Source organism: Hakea prostrata, chromosome 2 (genome assembly GCF_041222555.1).
Source record: "Hakea prostrata isolate BN-2017 chromosome 2, UWA_Hpros_2, whole genome shotgun sequence".
NCBI lineage: Eukaryota > Viridiplantae > Streptophyta > Magnoliopsida > Proteales > Proteaceae > Hakea > Hakea prostrata.
In genome coordinates this window covers 431,609-451,107 of record NC_142601.1, presented here as the reverse complement: position 1 = coordinate 451,107, position 19,499 = coordinate 431,609, and the positions used below count along the sequence as shown (strand labels likewise).

The window sequence follows — 19,499 nt, the reverse complement described above, 5'->3', positions numbered from 1 at the left end:
AATAGGGTTTGAGTTTAAGATTTTGATCCTGAAGGTAGGTTAGGGTCAAAATACTTTGGCTTTGATCACTATGGCCAAGGGCGGGCCTGAGAGTACTCTTTGGCTCGTGGGGCTTGTCTCGACCCGCCCTTAATTTTTTGCTTTGACTTTGACTTTAATTTTGGTTCTAATTCTAGCCCTAGTCTTGATCTTAATTTTGTTCATGATGCTTGATCTCAAAGAATTAGGAACATGGTGTAGGATAAAGCCAATTAGAGCCAGAGTTAGGGACAGAGCCAATTAGGACAGGAATGAGCTTGGCTTGGCCCTGTAGAGTTTAGAGTCAAGGACAATAATCTTTGGCTTTGAATTAGGGTTAGGGCAGGAATATGCTTAGATTAGAGTAATATAGGACTGGATTTGGGATTGCAAAAACCCGACCTAGCCCGACCCTATTGCAGCCCTACTTATGATCCATTGTTTACGGTGTCTGCTTTTTTAGGCTGTGCTCTTCTGAAAAATTTGAAGTCATCTAGAAGAAGCCTTTCCCCTACCGGTGCCTATTCAATTCTTCTGACGTTGTTGCACCAGACTCCTTAATTTACCTGGTTCAAGAATAGTCATACCGTATCCAATAGTATTATTCTCTAGTTAAAAAAAAAAAAAAATTCAAACCATAAAATATAATAATCAATGAGAAAGTAAAACCAATCGTAACTACCAATTTCAATTTGAACTTTGTAGACAAGTGTCTTATTGGTTTGTTATGAATAACAGTAAAGAATTGAGATCCATCCATGGATGGCAACCACTGTTTTCAATTAAAAGAGGAAATTAGATCCAATCAACAATAATAAAGAATTGAGATTCAACTTTGGATGGCAACCACTCTTTTCATTAAGAGGAAAAATCAGATCCAACCAACGGTACCAACCATTTCACACCCTTAAAATAATAACGAATGCGAGAGGGTAAAGAGGCAGGGCTTATGGGTCAAATTTTGATAACTGCGTCACATAATCATAGCCTTTTTAAATAAAATTGTATATAATAAGGATAACTTCCCTACCTCTTCTAACTATTTTTATGTCAATATTTATATATAGGAAGAGTAAGGTGATATTATTATATATACCATTAAGAGCATCAAATGATAAATTTGATTCGATTTTACTTAAGAATAAATGAGATTATAGTTAAAACTATTTCAACAATTAAGAAATGGTGTTTTTTGTTTTGTTTTGTTTGGGGTGGACTGTGGAGGGAGAAGAAAGAGCACAGCAAGGCCACTTTCCAGGCCAGGCTTCCTTGAACGTCGCAGCGAGTTTCCAGGCTCTTTCTCCTCTCTCAGGGACATTTTCACAAACACTTAGCTGGCCGGCTTGGGCTTGGGCTTGGAGCACGTGTGTTGTTGTGACTTGTGCATGCTTACCTCGTCTGAACTTGACCGTCTTTTCTTTTCTTACCCAAAATAATAAAAATTAAAAATACATAAATAAAGCATTGAACTTTTCATGCCAGCTGGCATCTTAGGAAAAGGGGGGAATCCCCGTACATTCGTACTCTATTATTAATATTTTTGCTCCCGTTAACCCAGGCACGTGCAAAGTCTCTATGACAGAAAGAACTGATGGATAGAGCGAGTTTTTGGTAATAAAAAGTAAAAACACATTCACAGTTAAGTGAGTGAAGTGACTGGTGATCCTAGTTAATTCGGTGGAAAACATATTTCAGTGTTTCTTGCTTAGAATTAGAAAAATTGGCTCAAAATTGTGAAAAAAAATCCTTGTGTTTCTTATGATTTTCCAACATAAATTGGAATTTATAATAAAACTCATTATTCCTATATCAAAAAAAAATGAGCACTCAAAAATGGGCAGTGCTCAGGAGGGGACACGTTCGCATCTCCTTGTTATAAGAAATAGGCATTGCTCAGGAAGATATGTTTGCATCTCCCATTTAGCTTGTGGGACTGTTTATTACAATCTTTTGGATTTCAATATAGAGTTAAACTCTACACTAGCATTCCTAATCGAGAGAGAAAGAGGGGATTTTTTGGCAGGGAGTGTTAGTCGGTAAGAGAGGGTTGGAGTGGTTTTCAGCAGTGATGTTTCGGTAAGGTGTAGATAGAAGATGAGTGAAAGAAGACTTAAGAATTAACTGTGAGAGAATTAAAATAGAGGTAGATTAATCATTTTAAATATTTTAAGCAAAAAGTTAAGATAATTGTGTAATTTCATAATCTATTTTAACTGTACATAACTTGTAATTTATATGTGGATGATACCATGCAATTTATAAAGTAATAGTGAATGATCAAGAATTTTGCTCCAAATTTAACAGGTGTCGTGTAATTTGTTCTAATAGAGCTCTTCCATCCCTAGAAAGAAGGGGACACAAATTGAAATTGGAAGAAGAAGCCTAGAGCTGGATTTGAGAATCAAGATAAAATCCATAATTATTTCAAGTCCCTAAAATAGAAACATTGGTGGATTATCTCATCAAAAGGCTCCTTATTCTTTTGTTATGTCGCGCTAATATGATGGTAAAGTAGGTAAACTTCAATCGAAGCCGTAGAAGGAAGAAAAATAGGATGGGATCCAACAAGTTGCCAATCGTGCGGTGCGGTGCACTCTGTTCTCCGGCTCGGAGCCGAGCGGCGAAGGGATAAATAAAACGGATAAGCTCGTAGCTTGCGCGGGACCAACCCGCCATTAATGCCATCACGTTCTCTCTCTCTCTCTCTCTCTCTCTCTCTCTCTCTCTCTCTCTATTAGTTAGTTGGTTAGAGTCTCTGCTAAAAGCTGGAAAGAGAAGAAACGAAATGAAGCTTTAGCGAAGTCAACTGCCTCGGTTAGAAGAAAATCTAACCTAACGAAACTCCACAGTCCTTACGAGAAAAAGCTTTTTTCCCTTTCTTAAATTTTTTGAGTTTCTTTTTCGCTGGATTGCTACCTTCTTTTCGTGTTCGATTTGGTGTCTCTCATCAGCAGTCAAATTGAGGAAGCTTCTCTTCTCTATCGATGCTTGGATGACACACACCTAACTTTACAGAAAAAATTAAAGTTTGTGTTCACACTGGATCTGCTCGCTCTGCCTCACGGATCTGTTTCCACTTTCCTTCTATTCCTACCGATATTCAGATAGGAGGAAGTTGGAAATAGGGGACACTTTCTCCTGTGTTTTTTCTTCATGGGAGCTTGCTGGAGCGCTCGGATTGCTGAGAGTCCTCTCCACACAGGTATTATTTGTTTCCTGAATCTTTGTTACTGTCAACAGCATTTTTTTGCTTCAAATGCGAGTGTTGATCAGTTTAACGCGCTGATTATACTTTCTGAAAGGAAAAAAAGAAAGAAAAAATATCTCTCGATTGCCCTACTTGAGCTGGATCTTTTTCTTCGGGTGTCTGGTTGATGAAACACTCAATTCCGTCGCCGTCCTGATTCAGTTCGGTGGTAGCATGTGATTTTGGGTGGTTAAAGTTTAACAAAATAAAAATTTCCGGGGGTGTCTGTGATTTTGGCACCATTTCTCCCTGAAATGACGGTTTTGTTCTGACAAGCTCACCATGTATTCAAATTTTCACTGGAAATCTTGGGAGTCCGTCCCGGTATCTGTCTTTGGAGAAGTTTTCGTATGTTGAAGACGCACCTTTTTTTTTTTTTTTTTGGGTTTAAATGGTATGTAGAAGACTTGTTCGTTATAAGGAAGCACCAGTTAGTTTCGGCAAGAACATTTATTGTTTCAAATGATGAATTTTCAAATATGAATGTTCTCGTTGATCCTGTTGCAGGGGTGAACTCAAAATATGGTGGCAAAGGAGGAGTTGATCCGAGTGTTGCAAGTAGCAAAGTCTCGTCTGATTCCGTGCCTTCAATCCTTCGAAGTGAAGGTGAGATTTTGCAGTCTTCCAAAGTAAAGAGCTTTACTTTTAGTGATCTCAAAATGGCTACTAGAAACTTCCGGCCTGATAGTGTCTTGGGAGAAGGCGGCTTTGGTTCGGTCTTTAAGGGATGGATAGATGAACATACGTTTACGGCCACCAAGCCTGGTACCGGCATGGTTATCGCTGTCAAGAAGCTCAACCAAGAAGGCTTACAAGGCCATAAAGAATGGTTGGTGAGTGATCCTTTTTATTCATTCGGTGCGTGTCTTGTATTATATTTTCCTAGTTAAGCCTGTCTACCCGTAATCTCTGCAGTTTATCTTTACATGCCATATCTCTTGTTCTCTTCTTGGAAATCTCAGGCTCTTTATATGCAATGAAATCTTGAAATTTTAGTTTGGGGGATTTACTTTCTTCTCAATTATACCTGTTACTCTACAGGCAGAAGTTAATTATTTGGGGCAGCTCTATCATCAAAATCTTGTAAAATTGATTGGCTACTGCTTAGAAGATGAACACCGATTGTTGGTATATGAATTCATGCCTCGAGGAAGTTTGGAGAATCATCTGTTCAGGAGTGAGTTTCCTAATATCCTTTAACTGTTAACTTGATAGATTCTCCAACCGTCCTTACCTTTTCCCATTGGGGGTCAATCATGCTTTCACGAAGAATTTTTGTAATTGTTTATCCTTCTGCGGCTCATGGATTTAGCTATTTCTGAAACAGGGGGTTCTTACTTCCAACCACTTTCTTGGAACCTTCGGATGAAAGTTGCTCTTGGTGCTGCCAAGGGGCTTGCGTTTCTTCACAGTGCTGAAGCAAAAGTCATATACCGGGATTTTAAGACTTCTAATGTTCTCTTAGATTCGGTAGGAAATCTGGGAATCCCTTTTAAAATGTTCAAACATTAATATTGGCTTCCCTAGACCATTACTAGCTAACTCATAATTTCTGTCAAAAATTTAAATTTTTTTTTTGCAGAAATACAATGCAAAACTATCTGATTTTGGCTTGGCAAAGGATGGTCCTAGTGATGATAAGAGCCATGTCTCCACTAGGGTCATGGGGACCTACGGATATGCAGCTCCAGAGTACCTGGCTACAGGTATTCAGTTCACTTTTCTTTGTTTGTCTTTCAATATGTAGGTCTATGTGCAAATTGTAAAGTATTTTATGGATCTTGTAGATCTGTCTAGCTTCTACCCTTTTTATTTTTATGTTTCTTTTGTTGGTGTGGCAGTTGATGTGCCTGACAAAGGCTGGCAAAAGAAAGACCACAACTAGTTGGGTCACATTGGTTCTCTGAGTAAATGTCACCTGTTTTCTTGGACAGGTACTTGTGTCAAACCCCCTGGTTTTAGTCTGGAAATCATGGGTTTGACTTGTATTTACTGAGTTATGCATACTGGTTTTTTGGTGAAAACTGGATTGCTCATAATCAGCATAACTACAATTGCAAATTTGGAAGCTTTGTAGATTGAGATCAATTTATCCAAATGTGTAAACCCCAGCCCAACTCAGCTTCATAAGCATTTTGGGGCATTTTTTGGACACCAGTTTTTCTTCTAGTGCAGAATAAAATAGAGCAAGTCCAGCAGATCCATGATTTAGGAAAAAGAAGTTACACTTTTATGTCAGTACCTCTCAAAATCTTCGGAGTTCCATTCCAATCCAGAGTCTAGACCTTGCTTCATCTGTTGTTTTCACATGAATGGATTTTTGTGAATCCCATCGTTAAGTTTATCCTTTATGAATAATCTTATATGGCACATATATGTGTCATCTCCGGTTCTAGTCTCAGAAGAACAAGTTTGGTCAAACTGATGTCTTGCAATTGGATCTGCATGTTAAGATGAAGGTATTGATTCTTTTTACTGAAGGATAGCGTTAGGTGGAATTACTAAACATGCATGATTTATCTGTGTATATGAGTGTGCCTGAGTCCACTCACATGTGATGTATTTACCATGCTTCACAGGATCTGCAAATCTTCTTGTGTATTGCTAGACTTGATCTCCGAGCATTATATATTTTTTAACTATAACGAGATATTTCCTGCATATATGTACTGTGCACGACTGATCACTTTGGAATGCCCTTTTGATCTGAGTTTTTGTTCTTCTGAAGGTCATCTAACTGCTAAGAGCGACGTATACAGCTTTGGGGTTGTTCTTCTGGAAATGTTATCTGGCCGACGAGCTATAGACAAAAACCGGCCATCTGGAGAGCACAACCTGGTTGAATGGGCCAAACCCTATCTTACTAATAAACGTAAATTTTTCCGTGTTCTAGACACCCGTCTGGAAGGCCAATACTCATTGAGTGGAGCCCTGAAGGCTGCAATCCTTGCTCTTCAATGCCTATCCATAGACCCCAAGTTAAGGCCAGACATGGATCAGGTGGTAACAGTATTGGAGCAGCTTCAAGACTCCAAAGATGCAAGTAGTGAGAAAGGGAACCACCCAAACAATCAGGGCCGCCCTACAGTTGGTCCCAGGCCACGTTCAAGAAGTACAGAGGAAGCTCCTAATGGGAAGGTTTCTTATCCCAGGCCATCAGCTTCACCCCTTTACACATGACAGCAAGCAAAGGGAGGCAAAGGGAATTTAATTTTCCTGTAGTCTTTTGTAGTGAGAGAAACGCACGTCAGATAATATGTTAGTCAACCATGGCTCCAGCAACTGCAATGCAATGTGGTTACTTCTTGTATCAGTTCGATTAATGTACAGTTTTTTCGGGCTAATATACCGGAAGTCAGCCATAGGTAAAATTGAAGTTGTGAATAGAATTTAGAGATTATGAGCAAATTAAGAGCTGGGATTTATCAACATCTCACCAAAAATATGAAGGGTCGGCTTGGATCGCAAGGTTCGCTTTTTATCTTGGGAATGTGAGAAAGCTCCTTTTCCGAAGCTGGTTTCTTACGTATGCGTCTCAAATCTCAATTGATCTCGTTTTCCTATACTTCTACTGATCTCGTTCATGTATTATTTTGTGCCATTTTTTGAGAATTCCCGTGACTTGAAATCACTCGAACGTTTTCTTGGCTACCCTTACCTGTGGCCCGAGATGAATGTCGACCAAGCGCCACGGATTCATGCTAGTCGTTGAGCACCTCACAAGATTTTTGTGTATGTAGGGCGTCTTATCTCTGCTGCCCTATGAGCTTTCGCCATGAAGTGTAGCTCTTGTTCTGTGCCTAGCCCCAGATCCAAACTATGAGAATCATCAACGGCTAATCTTGACAGTTCTTTTTTGACACCTACAAAATTGAAAATATGGCAACACTTGTTCCAGTACAGAACTTTGTACGGGATCAGAATCCCTACCCTGCATCCCTCGGCAGCTCAGCTTACAAGTTTATGAAATGTACACACTGAAGTGGATAGATACTAAACATATTTTCAGTTTGTATTTTTTTTTCAGACAAATTTCATGGGACTAATAAAAAAAAATTGATACAAACGCACATGAAATTAGTATAGGAAAGATGCAATTGAAGGGTACATCTAAGGTTTTATGCGATAAAAAAATCCCTGTAAAACTGCAAGAGAAAAATTTTGTGATTGAACCGACTTTAATATATTGTACACTTCTTTGAGCTATTAAAAACATCATATAAATGTTCTTAATGTAACAAAAAATGAAGATTTTGAAATACTAGCCTGGCAAAAACCAGTAATGACAATATTTGAATGATTATACTAATACTAGTTTAGACATAACTCCGGCAAAATGATGAGCAAGTAAATCATTTATGATAGCACGACATGTTCAACAGAGACGTTTAAATACCCTCATCCCTCGTTTAGAAGAAATAATTAGTACAGATGGAAGCAACCTTTTAGCTAAAGGCAAACCTAAAATAACATCACAAATGATGACAAAAGATATACATGACACAGGCACTAAATCCAATATGACCTCAAATAAAATATATTAAAAGATAACCGACCCCACTTGCAAAAATTTGTTCTTATTGTAGACAACTCAATTACTGTTTTTCTTTTTAGGGGTAAATGATAACTCACTACTGCCTACGGCGGAAATGCATCAACCGCATGACCACCAATATAGCCATCAAACTGAGCCATTGGTCCCAGTGAAATGTCATGCAGGATTATCCTCTAATAAGAATATAAGATAATCATTCACAGTACCTGACCACCAATAAAGCCATCAAGTACGCCATGCCAGCAAACACTAAATTGCTAATAGAAAACCACATTTTGCGTCTGAAATAGGTACCACAATGTATAGACTAACAAGACCACAAGAATAAATCTGAGCCGAAGCAAACGCTAGAAAACAAGGGTTAATAATAAGTACAAGCCTATATAGAGCTCGAAATGGTTGCATCCTTCATCCTCTTTAAATAAACCACATAGCTACAACACCAGATCAAGGTTCAAGTATGAACTTTCACCTCAACAACCCCCCCCCCCCCCCAAAACAACCACCAGAAAGAAAAAACAAAAAAAATAAAAAGAGGTCTGATCCAAAAGCAGAAACTGGCCATCTGTAGGGCTTCAGAAGAGGTAAGAGGAACCATATACTTTTCCTACAATTGCACATAAGACTCTGGGGAACCTCCTCCAGCTGAAAGATGGTAACCAAAAGGAAGACATCACAATGTGAAAAATGAAAGAGACCAGTTAGGCAATCAACAAAGAAGCTTAAACACTAGTGATTTCTCTGCAACTTGCCTATGCATCATCTTATCTGCTGTGTCTGGGTGACAAGTCAGCAGACCTTGATCGTGACCCAGATGGTGATCTCGATGCCGCCCTGGGGGATCTCCAACCTTCTTGTATTCCGTCCGCATCATAGTCAGGCTTCCTGCAATTAATGCATGGCAAACCAACACCAACAATAATCAACAAAGGCAATCAATGATGTTGCAAGCCAAACTACTCCCATTCAAGAGAGAGAGTGAGAGAGCGAGAGAGAGATTGTCAAGGCAGAAAAGAGTCCAGCCTTTGAAGAACAGCTAGTCTTACGGTAGTCCACAACCCACACTCCTGGTCTTTGGCCTTTGCAAATGTAAGAAATAAGTTGAATATCCATTATATCATCAATGCAGCTTAGAAACCAACCACTAGTACAGTCCATCAAAGAATGACCATCATATGTTGGAACTTCAAGAGGTATAAGATGTTGTGTGGCTTCAAGAAAATTCTTACTCATGATCTCTCTCAGCATCACCATAACCTGGTGAATATGACCGTCTCTGCAGGTGCTCATCCCGTTCTGGTGGAAGATCCCTCGGTGATCTAGAGCGATCTGGTTGCCTTGGCCTTGGGGAAATGGAGTAGCCACCTCGCTGCCTTGGTGCAGGAGAGTAAGATCTAACAAAGCAATGAGAATGCAATGTTGTTTTCAGCTCTTATCATATCAGTAGTTGGGGCACAAATTCAGATGAGATCTCAACAGCTTACCTTGAGCGATATCGGCTCCTAGAAGGTGGAGGATAACGAGGGGAGCGTGAGCGGGATACAGAACGGGAACGGGAACGTCCTGAAACATATAGTGCATAAAAAGCATTACATTTAAGGAGGGAAGAGATTAAGATAAACCAAAGGAAATTGAGACAGTAAATGTAAAGCCAAAAAACACTCCCTACTACTGCAGCTAACATTCCCAATTCATATTTTGGTTTAATGCAAGTCTTTTAACGCCTCTAACCTGGATAATACCTCCACTCTCTAGACTCCAATATAAATGCCTACAGCAAATCAATACATGTCTTTCAATATACTATTATTTGGTTGGGATTCCAATCTACTTGATCAGGTATGGTAATATGTAATTTCTTCTCCCAACACAGATAGTAAATCACCTTGAAATTTTTTTTTTATTATCATTTATTCATTTGCTATTATTGATAAAAAAAAATCCTAATCTGATCGGCACTGAATTTCTTTCTGTTATTTTTTGTCTACCAACATTTGTTTTGGTGAAAGTCTTAAACATTCAATTCCATAAAACATCGCTGGTCTTGTGATGTTTTTAACAACAGATCAAGGAATGGAATGTGAACAGGGGCGATCTCTAGGACTCACCACTGACAATACACAAACCCAATAATAGATATGTAACAGCACAATAAACTATGCCCATTAGGCAGATTACCTTTTGTAAGGTTTAATCTTCAAGGTAAAATTTTCCTTCTTTCAGTTGCATAGGAACTGTTATCTGAATTTTACCTTTTAAAAGTAATCTTCTGAAGAGCAATTTCTTTCATTTTCACCATAAAATTCCTCGTTGATGTCCACAAAAAATACCATTTCTCTGAAGAGAATTTAAAAAGTAAATAAATAAAAGATCATACCCAGCACACAAGGCTCTCGAGTTTAGCAAGGTCTGGAAACAGTTAGATGTACAAGGCCTTACTCCCCTTTCTAGAGAGGGCATTCCCAGGCTTGAATCCATGACCAAGCACTCAACAAGCAAACATTCTGAAGAGGATACCATATCTATAAATGTAGTCATGATATCTAATTCTTAAATCAAAACCAGCATAAGAGATTTGTTCACTTTCCATATGCTGTAAAGTAGATTACTTTCTGAGAAACCAAACAATTCATACATAAATTTCATTTTGTTCAATTTGTAACCAACTCGACTAGCCTTCAATGTTTCAAATTACCAAATTCTGCAGGAACTATTTCAGTTTATGAAGACTAGTTAATACAAACTAGGTGCAGTAACTGGAAATTACCATGTTTCAGTTTCAGTTCACAGCTTCCACAACATCCAACAATATTTAGGTTCAATATCTTTTCGGTCAAGCTCTTGTGCAAATGCATGGTTTCTATGAAAATTTTGACCATAATTGAGTTTCAGTACCATATCCCTAGATCAGATAGGAAATTTCCCAGAAAACCTCACTCGTCATTTTTATCAAATTACTCCAATATCTTGTAATAAAAAGTGTAGCATTTGCAATTATGAACGGTTTCTGTTCATATGTTCATTTATACCTAAAACATCTTTTAACCTCTATAATTTCTTTTTTTGGGTCAATGTTTTAAGTTTTAACCGCTATAATTGGCATGCTATAATACGTAATTTTATGCACAGCACCAACAAACCTAGATTCCAAAGCTAAAAAACAATTAAGCAGTTCTACAATGTATTTATGGCTAAAAATAGTGTTTCTTGAAGGTTCCAGGGACTAATGTGGGCATTGATACCTTGAAATCTTCAATCTGAACATCCCAAGATTCAACCGAAATTTTTCATGTTCGATAAAATGCTTGCTCTGAAATCAGAACCTTGAAACTTGCTTGCCTCACTATCTTTAGGTGAGACCAGATAAAATACTTTGTTTTAACAGCAATTTTTCATGTTCAATAAAATACTTTGTTTCAAAATCAGAACCTTGAAGCTTGCTTGCCTCACTATCTCTAGGTGAACAGAAAGAGCCTCACCGCATTCCAATAAACAAATGGAACTGCTTGTTCCAATTTCATGCCAAAAATAGTTAACAAACTCTTATCACTCGAAAGGAATAAAGACTTCTGAAAGCGATTTCACAAATTCACAATCTAATTTCTAAAAAAATTTTTAATGCAAGCTGTGAACAAAGCACCAAGCAGGTTTCAGCTTACCATAGTATGATGATCGCCGTCCTCCATACCCTGAAGCAGAAGGCCCCCTGTATGTACCACAGAACAATATCAGAAGGTAATCTAACATATTGAACCTTTTGACACAATTATTTGTAAAGACAATTTTTGGCTGCTGCAAAGGAATGGGTGGAATCCATGCGTTTCTGTGTGTGAAGACACGGATGGTGAAATTAAGGAAAAGTTACAATGATTGCAGCAGTTTGTGTTTGGTTGGCAGTATGGGATAGCTGTGACTTTGACTGTACCCTTAATTTATAATTGTATTTACCTAGATTCTCCAAATTTACATAATATGCCAATTAAAGATCCCTCTCCTACGTCTGTTGTATCTGTGCATCTCTCTTTTCCATCACCTCAATCACTGTTGTTGTAATTGTCCAAGACAAATCTGCCAACACTAAAGTTCAAAGCCTACAACTGAATCATTTTCAAGGGAAAAAGGAAGTAGAAAAGTCCTGCTTTGTAGAAAGCTCTGAAAGTAAAGTTTAAAATGGGGCAGGACTAACTATGACTGAAAACTAAAATGCAAATTTGAAGCATCATGAATGCCATCCCCATCATATCCACGAAATCCATCATCTTTTTCCTTCCCCTGATTGTGTTAATTAACTTCTCATCTCTCTCTTTTGCTTCTTACAAATCTGCATCCAGTATATTCTCCTCTTTGAGCCAACATCGGACCTGTAGATAACACCCCACCCTATCCTCCCTTTCCTATGTTTTTTGTTCTCTAATTTGTTTTACTTTTTTCCTTTGGGGGTTGGGGGGGAGTTTTGGGGGATAAAATGCAAATCTAATAAGGATCTTCTCTGGTGGGATTAAAAGAGAAAAGCAAATAGGAAGAGAGAAGGAAGCATTTTTCAGGGACCTTGAACAGTAACTTGGAAGAAAAAGAGAGAATCAATGGGAAAGCTGGTCAAACAACCATCTCTATTGCATCATATTGGTTCGGTGAACAATTCATCAAATCATGGCTTTCTTGAGCAATTAATGTATGTAGACTCAAGAGCTAAGAAAAAAATAAAATAAATAAAAACTAAAAACCAAACTAGGATTCCCAATTAGGACTACAACACAAAGCAAAACTAGGAGAAAAATTGAAGTCCAGTAAAAATAAAACTGAACTTCAGCCATGTGAATGGCAACTAGGATGCCCTGGGTTGAATCATGCTTTGATCGGTATCTACTCTTCCCTCACTTAAAACAGAAAAGTCCTCAAGTTGACGGGGTGCAACCCAAGTCTCAGCCCAAAACACACTTTGGCATCTCATGTTGTCTGAAACAAATCTTTGAGACAGGAAGCTTAATCAAAAGTTCACGTGGGAACATGAAGCCTGTGTTGAACTTCTATATCACCAGTCATGTCCAGTGGGTTCAGCAGTTATTTCTTCGACCTTTTCAAACTCTGAAGTAACATGGACTTGATGGTTCTCAATCAATTATTTTATTGCAACATTGATAGGACCATTCACTTTTTGCTTGATGACCACCAACATTGTATCAACACCAACTCATTCTCTAAGGCTTCTAGCATGTTGCACACTTTACCACAAATGCATGGTTATGTAAGCTCTCGAAAACCGAACTGAAGATCCTGGAAATCTCATTTTATATTGGACACCCCATCCCAAAATTCCTTCAAGAAACATTTCAAAGGGCTAATAATTCAAGGTCAAAAGCCATCAGAATTAAAGGATTTTGACAGGATACCAAAAAATGCAGATCAAACAAGGATCTGCTCTGGTGGGCTCGAAAAAACAGAATGATAAATAGTAGATAGATGTCTGAAAACTACATTGTGCTAGAAATTCACAGGATCGGTCCTCTACTTCCTCTCAACACAGAAATCAGAGAAGAAATGACATCTTAAGAAGGCTGTAACCTCTAAAGAGAGGAGCATATACAACATGTCTAAAACATATCTATTAGTTCTAAAAACAGAAAATGTTATTTCACTGGGACTCCAATTGGTGCAAGAGATCTGTAACTGAATATTTTTTTGAAGTGATGCATGTGCTGAGTCTCTCAGATTTGCAATATTTGGATCTTAATCTCAGGGTGGGACTAGAAAATCAATAGAAATTAACAACAGAAACTTAACCCCAAAGATTTAGAAGAACCTAATGTTAGGAACCCGATTACAGCAGTGTAGCCTTCTTCTATGGCTCACACACATTAAGTCTCTAGAATGAGTTAGACTAGCCCACAACAGTACATACACCAACTACAGGTTAAAATGTAAACAGAACTCTAATAAACACCACCCTGGCTATGGAAGGCCAGTACTCTCCTATAAGTCTCATTGCCCAAATCCAATGCAACTCTTCGATAGCCCTCTCATCCTCTCTTGACAGCAAAACAATTGCCAGTAACTAACTCCTAACTGACTCCATACCTGACTGAACATTAACTCCTACTGCCCCTGTTTTGGTTCTTCCTGGTGTAGACTCAAGTAACCAGGGGCTTAACACCTAACCACAAAGAGAAGGATATGGGAAGAAATAGATAAGTCAAAGTTGGCTCAGGAACAGTTTATTTACCCAGAACTGGAAACAAAGAGGAAAGAAGAAGAAATTGGGGGAAACTTGAAAAGGAACAAGGAAGGATCAACCAGAGAGGAGGAGTTGAATTGTGCTTCAAACAGGAGAGAGGAAGAAGATAAAACGCCAGCCAGCAAGCATACACAACAACAACCTCTAAAAATCAATCTGACTCAATCCAGTACCCATAGTGGATTATATCCAAATATATAATAAAGGGCAAAAGAATCTAAGATCTGAGACTAAAAATAGATTCCAAGTCAATTAGGACTCACTCCTTCACATCCAAAAAATAACAATGTTCAAATTTATTTTTTTTTACAAAATAAGCAAACATAACAAAGAAGAACCCCCACTGTAGCTCAATTACCCAAATTTTTTCATTAGTCTTCCCTTTCCATGATGATCACAAGCAAGACAAGAGGATGGGGAATTTAGTGTGAGTGAAATGGAAATGAAAGCCAACCAACAAAAATAACCACTTCTCCTGATTTTTCTCAGTAGTTTGTCAACTAGAGACAAACACTACTCATTGGTAAAATCACCAAACTTTTTCTCACTCTTGATCCCCTTGTCCCCGCCAACCAAATGGGTAGAATAGAATCAAGGCTTTGCAGTAGTATTTTGCTACAACTGCTCGATAAAACAGAATTGAAGATATACAGTTTACCTCGATGACCTTGACCGGGTACGCATCTCTTCTGGTCTCTTCCTGGTCTCGGCTGCAACAACCACAGTTATCTCTCTCCCAAAAAGAACTTGTCCATTCATATGATACTGAGCCTCTGTAGCATCATAAGGATCCACAAACTGCACAAATGCAAAGCCCCGAGGTTCCCTGCAAAGGAAATGCACCCAACTTCATGGAAAGTATCTAATAAAGCCCAAAAAAATACAGTTTGTGGGTTATATGGAGATTCATATTAGAAAGTTCTCAAATTGAATTCCAGCACACGAAGTTGCTGCAACATCATTTTACTTGATATGCCTTCCTTACCCATAAATCAACTAGAGTGCACTTTCACAAGAAGTTCACCCACTTTAACTTAAAAGCAATAGCAATCTAAGCTCAGTGGCTGACCTTTGGTTCTATGGTCAAGTATGAAGAGCAACTTCAAAAAATGCAAAGACTTGAAAATTCTTCACATGCTTGTAAATATATGGACTTGAAATCAACGTTGCTCCACAAATTAAATCTTCTCATGCAATCAACCTTCAATTTGACGTTCAACTCTTCCTCATCAAAACTTCTATTGATGTGTGAACTATATAATTTCTCTTCATACAGGAACATTCTTCAATTGAACAAAACTCTTTAACACCCTTCAGGAGAACCATAATTTAAGCAATGCAAAACAGCATGCCTTCATCGGGGCTTCGGCTTGTAACTTCAAACCAACAGACCCCCTGACAAATCATTTCAAAAAGTAATTCACAATGAAAAGCCAAAAAAAAAAAAAAAGACTTGACAGGAAAAACAACACCTCCCTCCCTAGTAACAACTTTCTCTATACCACTGTCATGTAACATGATCGAATATCCAGGAAAAAGGAAGTAGCCTGCAATGGGTATATTATAACTATCGATACTGACTGCTATAGCTGGATCAAATTCCACAGCTGGAGAGAGGGATTGATTTTAAATACTGGTATAAAAGAGAGGAAGCAGAGGAAAATAAAAAATAAGCTGTAGAACAGAAAAGCCTTACCCTGTGTAATAATCTTTAGGCAGATACACATCCCTCACTGGTCCAAACCTTTCAAATGGAACTCGAAGATCTTCCGGTCTGCAAACACCAGAAGGTTTTAGGAAATTATGTGTCTTATAGGAAAATAGATGGAGCTATCAATCACTTCCAAGGGAAAGTTACCTGCAATTGAGAGGAACATTTCGAACCAAAAGACTTCCATTATTCTGCTCTCTGCGTCCTCCATACCCGCCATATCCCCTACGGGGGGGACTTCTTCCTCTAACCCCATATCCTCTTCTTGGAGGACTATGATATGCTGGACTATACCTTCGCATGGTGAAGCTGTATTGAAACACTAGTAAATATTATTCCAAAGTTCCTCCTCAAAGCTTCTTCTTTTTTTTTTTTTTTTAAATAAATTCAAAAAAAAGGGAAAATCTTTTGAAAGATAAAAAAATAATATTGCAGAAACTGACTAATTTCAAGTAAGATAAACCAACTTCAGATCAGAAAATCCAACATTACGCTCCTACCAACAGTATAGAAGAACAGAGAATATGGAATATTGAACTAAAAGAAACAAAAATAATACGAGATCCATTATAAAAAGAATAATTGATAGAACAAAACAGGAATCCACTGAACCTGTGAAAATAATCCATGTTAGCCTTCATGTGAAATCAATAAAGCAATCATTTGATGCAATTAAGAAGAAACCTATCAGCAAGGAAGTCCAAGACGTAGCTGCCCTAGTCGTAGTAGCACCAGCAGTAGTATGGTAACATTTTTCTGTCCTCAGTTTTTTGCAGCCTTTTATTTGAAACTTGATTGAGCCAGCAGTTAATTAACTTCATTCTGGTACAAGAAGCAGTATCCAAGTCAAGACCAAGTGGAGGGCCAAGAGAACCCACTAGGATTGCTGCCCAGCACATTTACTATTTATTCACATTTCTTAATTGTACTTGATGGGACCAGTGACAGAATCCTAATTCTGTCCACTTGAGGGGCATAATAGGCATGTGAGATTTCCTTTTTTAGACATATGTTTATTTATATTTTAATTGAGTCCTTGTATAGATAAAGACCTCAAGTAGATTTAAGTCATGTTAGAGTAAGGCTGGGAATTCGAGTCCAACTAGGAAATTCCAGCTCCTAGTTTGTATAAAAGGACCCCTCTAGTCGATGGGGAGAGATCAGACTGAATATTGACCAAGAAGGCTTTCTCTTCAAGTAGCTTCTCTTGTTTTTGTTAGTAAGTCCTATGGTTGTCAATAGAGAACTTTAGATCCATGGCAGAGAAGGGTTTTAAAGGTGAAGTCAAAGACACCTATGGCTGGTTGAAGATCAGAGTTCAACCTTCAATACCCACCTGAGCTATGAGCTAACCCACCTTCAAGGCTCCATTCAGGTATTACTACCAGCCAACATTAGTCCCCCTTCAATTCTCTCTTATATTTCTATTTTGGAACCCCATTCCCAGGTTTGATCTCTTCTCTCCACCTCATATCAAGAACCTCTACATCTCCACAACCAGCCATAACTTCTACCTCAAATTCCAGACATCAACCACCACCATACACGATACCTTCTATCCAAACCTCAGCCCAAAGTTACCAGCCAAATCCCCAGGTCTGGTAATTCTTGCTTTTACTATCCAATTTCCCTCTACAATCATAGAAGCCTAATGTCTCCACATTCCACCATCCGAATCCATTGGAACTTGGGGATATTATTCTAGGCAGTAAGAGCTAGGCTCGATCCAAGTTTCACCCACGCAATCCCATCATTTTAAATCCTACACTAACACCCCATCATCTCTGATACTACTTCAACCCAATTAACCCAACCATGGAATTCAGAGGCCACTAGTCCGAACCCAACTGGGGGAACCCATTCAAGAACCATCCCATACACCAAACCTAAAATCAAGATTTGGGCTTGAAGCCTAGTCTAGCCTTAGAGATCTTGGAAGACTAAAGCCTAATTCAAGTGAGGCTGCATCAGCGGTTCTATCTTGGTTCATCTTCAGCTTGGTTTATATAGAGGGCATGAGATCACTTAATTTTTTCATATGACTGAAGCAACATGTATTTGGGATTTCCTACAGGCTCCCACGAATTTCCAAAAAAGCCATGTTTTATTTAGTTTCTAATAGCTTTTGAGATTGTAATAAGGAGTGAGGTTTAGGCCTAAGGTCTCCCTATTTAAATTCCCAAGAACACTACAGAATTTTCAGAATTACTTTTTGCAATGCTATTAGCTGCTATTGTCTTCTTCTCCATCATGTGAGATCTTAGTTTAGTGAGTCATATCTAAACTAGTGGGATTGACTGGAGCAGTTGATTCCCTGATGGTGTATACCCAGGAGATTTAAAACACCACTCCTTCCCCCCCCCCAAAACATTTTTGTTGAATATCAGTTTCTCCATAAACCATGATGTAATTAATCCCCACTACTAACCCATCCGACCATCAGTTTTTCCAACAAGAATTTTAATCACAGGGACACTAGCCATTAGAGTTCCTTCAGTCAGTCTCTCTTTAGAAAAACCCAACTTTCACTCAAAACCCTAAAATCAAGAACCTACTTCCACCATCAAAATTGAACATAATCTGGATAAGTCATTCTCCAGCCCCCATACTCAGCCAAGTTTCATGCTAAAGTGAAACTTACAAACTCTAGTTTCCCAACTTCAGGGAGCGCCCTAAAGATTCCTTCACCATTTTGCTTATTTAAGTTGCTAGAATCATTGAAACTCTCCGCGTGTATCAGATATAAAGTACATTTGCTAGGTATTGGCCGCGTACTAGTTGATGCTGTCAAGCATATTACCGACTCAATACTAAAGTCTCAACACCGTTCAAAGATCAGGTGACAATTAGTCCTTTCAAGGGTCTAAAACAACGAGGAGTTAATAATCGAACTACAGCTGAAACCAAACAGAGGAGCAAATAAAACATAGGTAATGCTGTTGAGCATATCTATCGACTCAATCTCCGTTCAAAAATCAGGATAAAATAATTACAGTTACAAACGGAAGAAAAAGGAACAAATAAAACAATAATGAAGAATAATGTAGGTCGAGAATCCCATCAACTGAATACATAAAGGAGAGAACAATCAAAATAGCAGGGAACAATTACAAAAAGGGATAGCATGAAAATGTTACTAAAAAAAACCCTAATCATACCCAACAAGCGCGAAGAAATCAAACGACGCTCTAGAAAGAGAACAGAACGAAAAAAACGTATGAATAGAAGAAGAAGAAAAAAATGCACCAACTAATTCAAGCTAGGTTTACCTGTTGAGCGAGAATCGAGCAGTAAGAACAAATTATGTAACTCGGATGAAAAAACCTTCACGGAACTGCAAGGTCTGAGAACAGACCCGAGTCGACAAAAGTATTTATGCCCGAAACAACTTTTCACATTTTTTATTTATTTTTGGGTCGTAAATGACATATTTGTTTATTACCCAAACAACTCCCACATTTTTTTCAAAATAGCACATTTTGCCTTTGGTCACATGATGATCAGATGATGGGCCTGAATAACGTGTATTTAATTTTTTATAAATGCCTCCTCCATCTTAATTGGAAACACGGTGCGACCTTTCTCTGCTCCAGTTCTGACAACCTACTGTTTCCTCCAGTTCATCCTTGGATTAATGACATGTGTATTATTCTGATCTAACGCACAATATAATCCCTTAAATCATTTTTCTCTCTCATTTAACCATCTCCTTCTCTAAAAACCTAAGTTTTCGCCG

General features: G+C 38.3%; 2 protein-coding genes across 4 annotated transcripts; one reads left to right on the top strand and one right to left on the bottom strand.

Moving 5' to 3' along the window:
• Positions 1–2,720: 2,720 nt before the first annotated feature.
• On the top strand, positions 2,721–6,673 carry LOC149023146 (receptor-like cytoplasmic kinase 176). Its single transcript, XM_089143687.1, has 6 exons — positions 2,721–3,220; positions 3,773–4,098; positions 4,307–4,442; positions 4,593–4,735; positions 4,848–4,971; positions 5,994–6,673. Exons 1-6 carry the CDS (start codon positions 3,172–3,174, stop codon positions 6,443–6,445), a joined length of 1,230 nt encoding a protein of 409 aa, XP_088999813.1. The 5' UTR covers positions 2,721–3,171; the 3' UTR covers positions 6,446–6,673.
• A 94-nt stretch (positions 6,674–6,767) lies between these two features.
• On the bottom strand, positions 6,768–19,123 carry LOC149023145 (serine/arginine-rich SC35-like splicing factor SCL30). 3 transcript variants are annotated; one of them, XM_089143688.1, is made up of 9 exons: positions 19,033–19,123; positions 15,911–16,072; positions 15,749–15,826; positions 14,711–14,878; positions 11,480–11,526; positions 9,305–9,383; positions 9,050–9,214; positions 8,573–8,705; positions 6,768–8,465 (listed from the first exon to the last, which is right to left on the bottom strand). In XM_089143688.1, exons 2-8 carry the CDS (start codon positions 16,063–16,065, stop codon positions 8,585–8,587), a joined length of 813 nt encoding a protein of 270 aa, XP_088999814.1. In that variant the 5' UTR covers positions 16,066–16,072; positions 19,033–19,123; the 3' UTR covers positions 6,768–8,465; positions 8,573–8,584. The 3 variants fall into 3 exon arrangements, with proteins under 3 accessions (XP_088999814.1, XP_088999815.1, XP_088999816.1); XM_089143689.1 differs by having other exon boundaries at positions 15,911–16,085; positions 19,033–19,117; XM_089143690.1 differs by lacking the exon at positions 6,768–8,465 and having other exon boundaries at positions 8,613–9,214.
• Between the last annotated feature and the right edge of the window lie 376 nt (positions 19,124–19,499).

What these genes read in the sequence shown, in the direction of transcription:
- LOC149023146 (XM_089143687.1), top strand. Translation starts at nt 3,172, where the DNA reads ATGGGAGCTTGCTGGAGCGCTCGGATTGCTGAGAGTCCTCTCCACACA. An exon ending in AAGGCCATAAAGAATGGTTG is followed by an intron (nt 4,099 to 4,306) that starts GTGAGTGATCCT and finishes GTTACTCTACAG; the next exon opens with GCAGAAGTTAATTATTTGGG. An exon ending in CTAATGTTCTCTTAGATTCG is followed by an intron (nt 4,736 to 4,847) that starts GTAGGAAATCTG and finishes TTTTTTTTGCAG; the next exon opens with AAATACAATGCAAAACTATC.
- LOC149023145 (XM_089143688.1), bottom strand. Translation starts at nt 16,065, where the DNA reads ATGCGAAGGTATAGTCCAGCATATCATAGTCCTCCAAGAAGAGGATAT. An exon ending in AATGTTCCTCTCAATTGCAG is followed by an intron (nt 15,827 to 15,910) that starts GTAACTTTCCCT and finishes TGGTGTTTGCAG; the next exon opens with ACCGGAAGATCTTCGAGTTC. An exon ending in ACCCGGTCAAGGTCATCGAG is followed by an intron (nt 11,527 to 14,710) that starts GTAAACTGTATA and finishes TGGTACATACAG; the next exon opens with GGGGCCTTCTGCTTCAGGGT.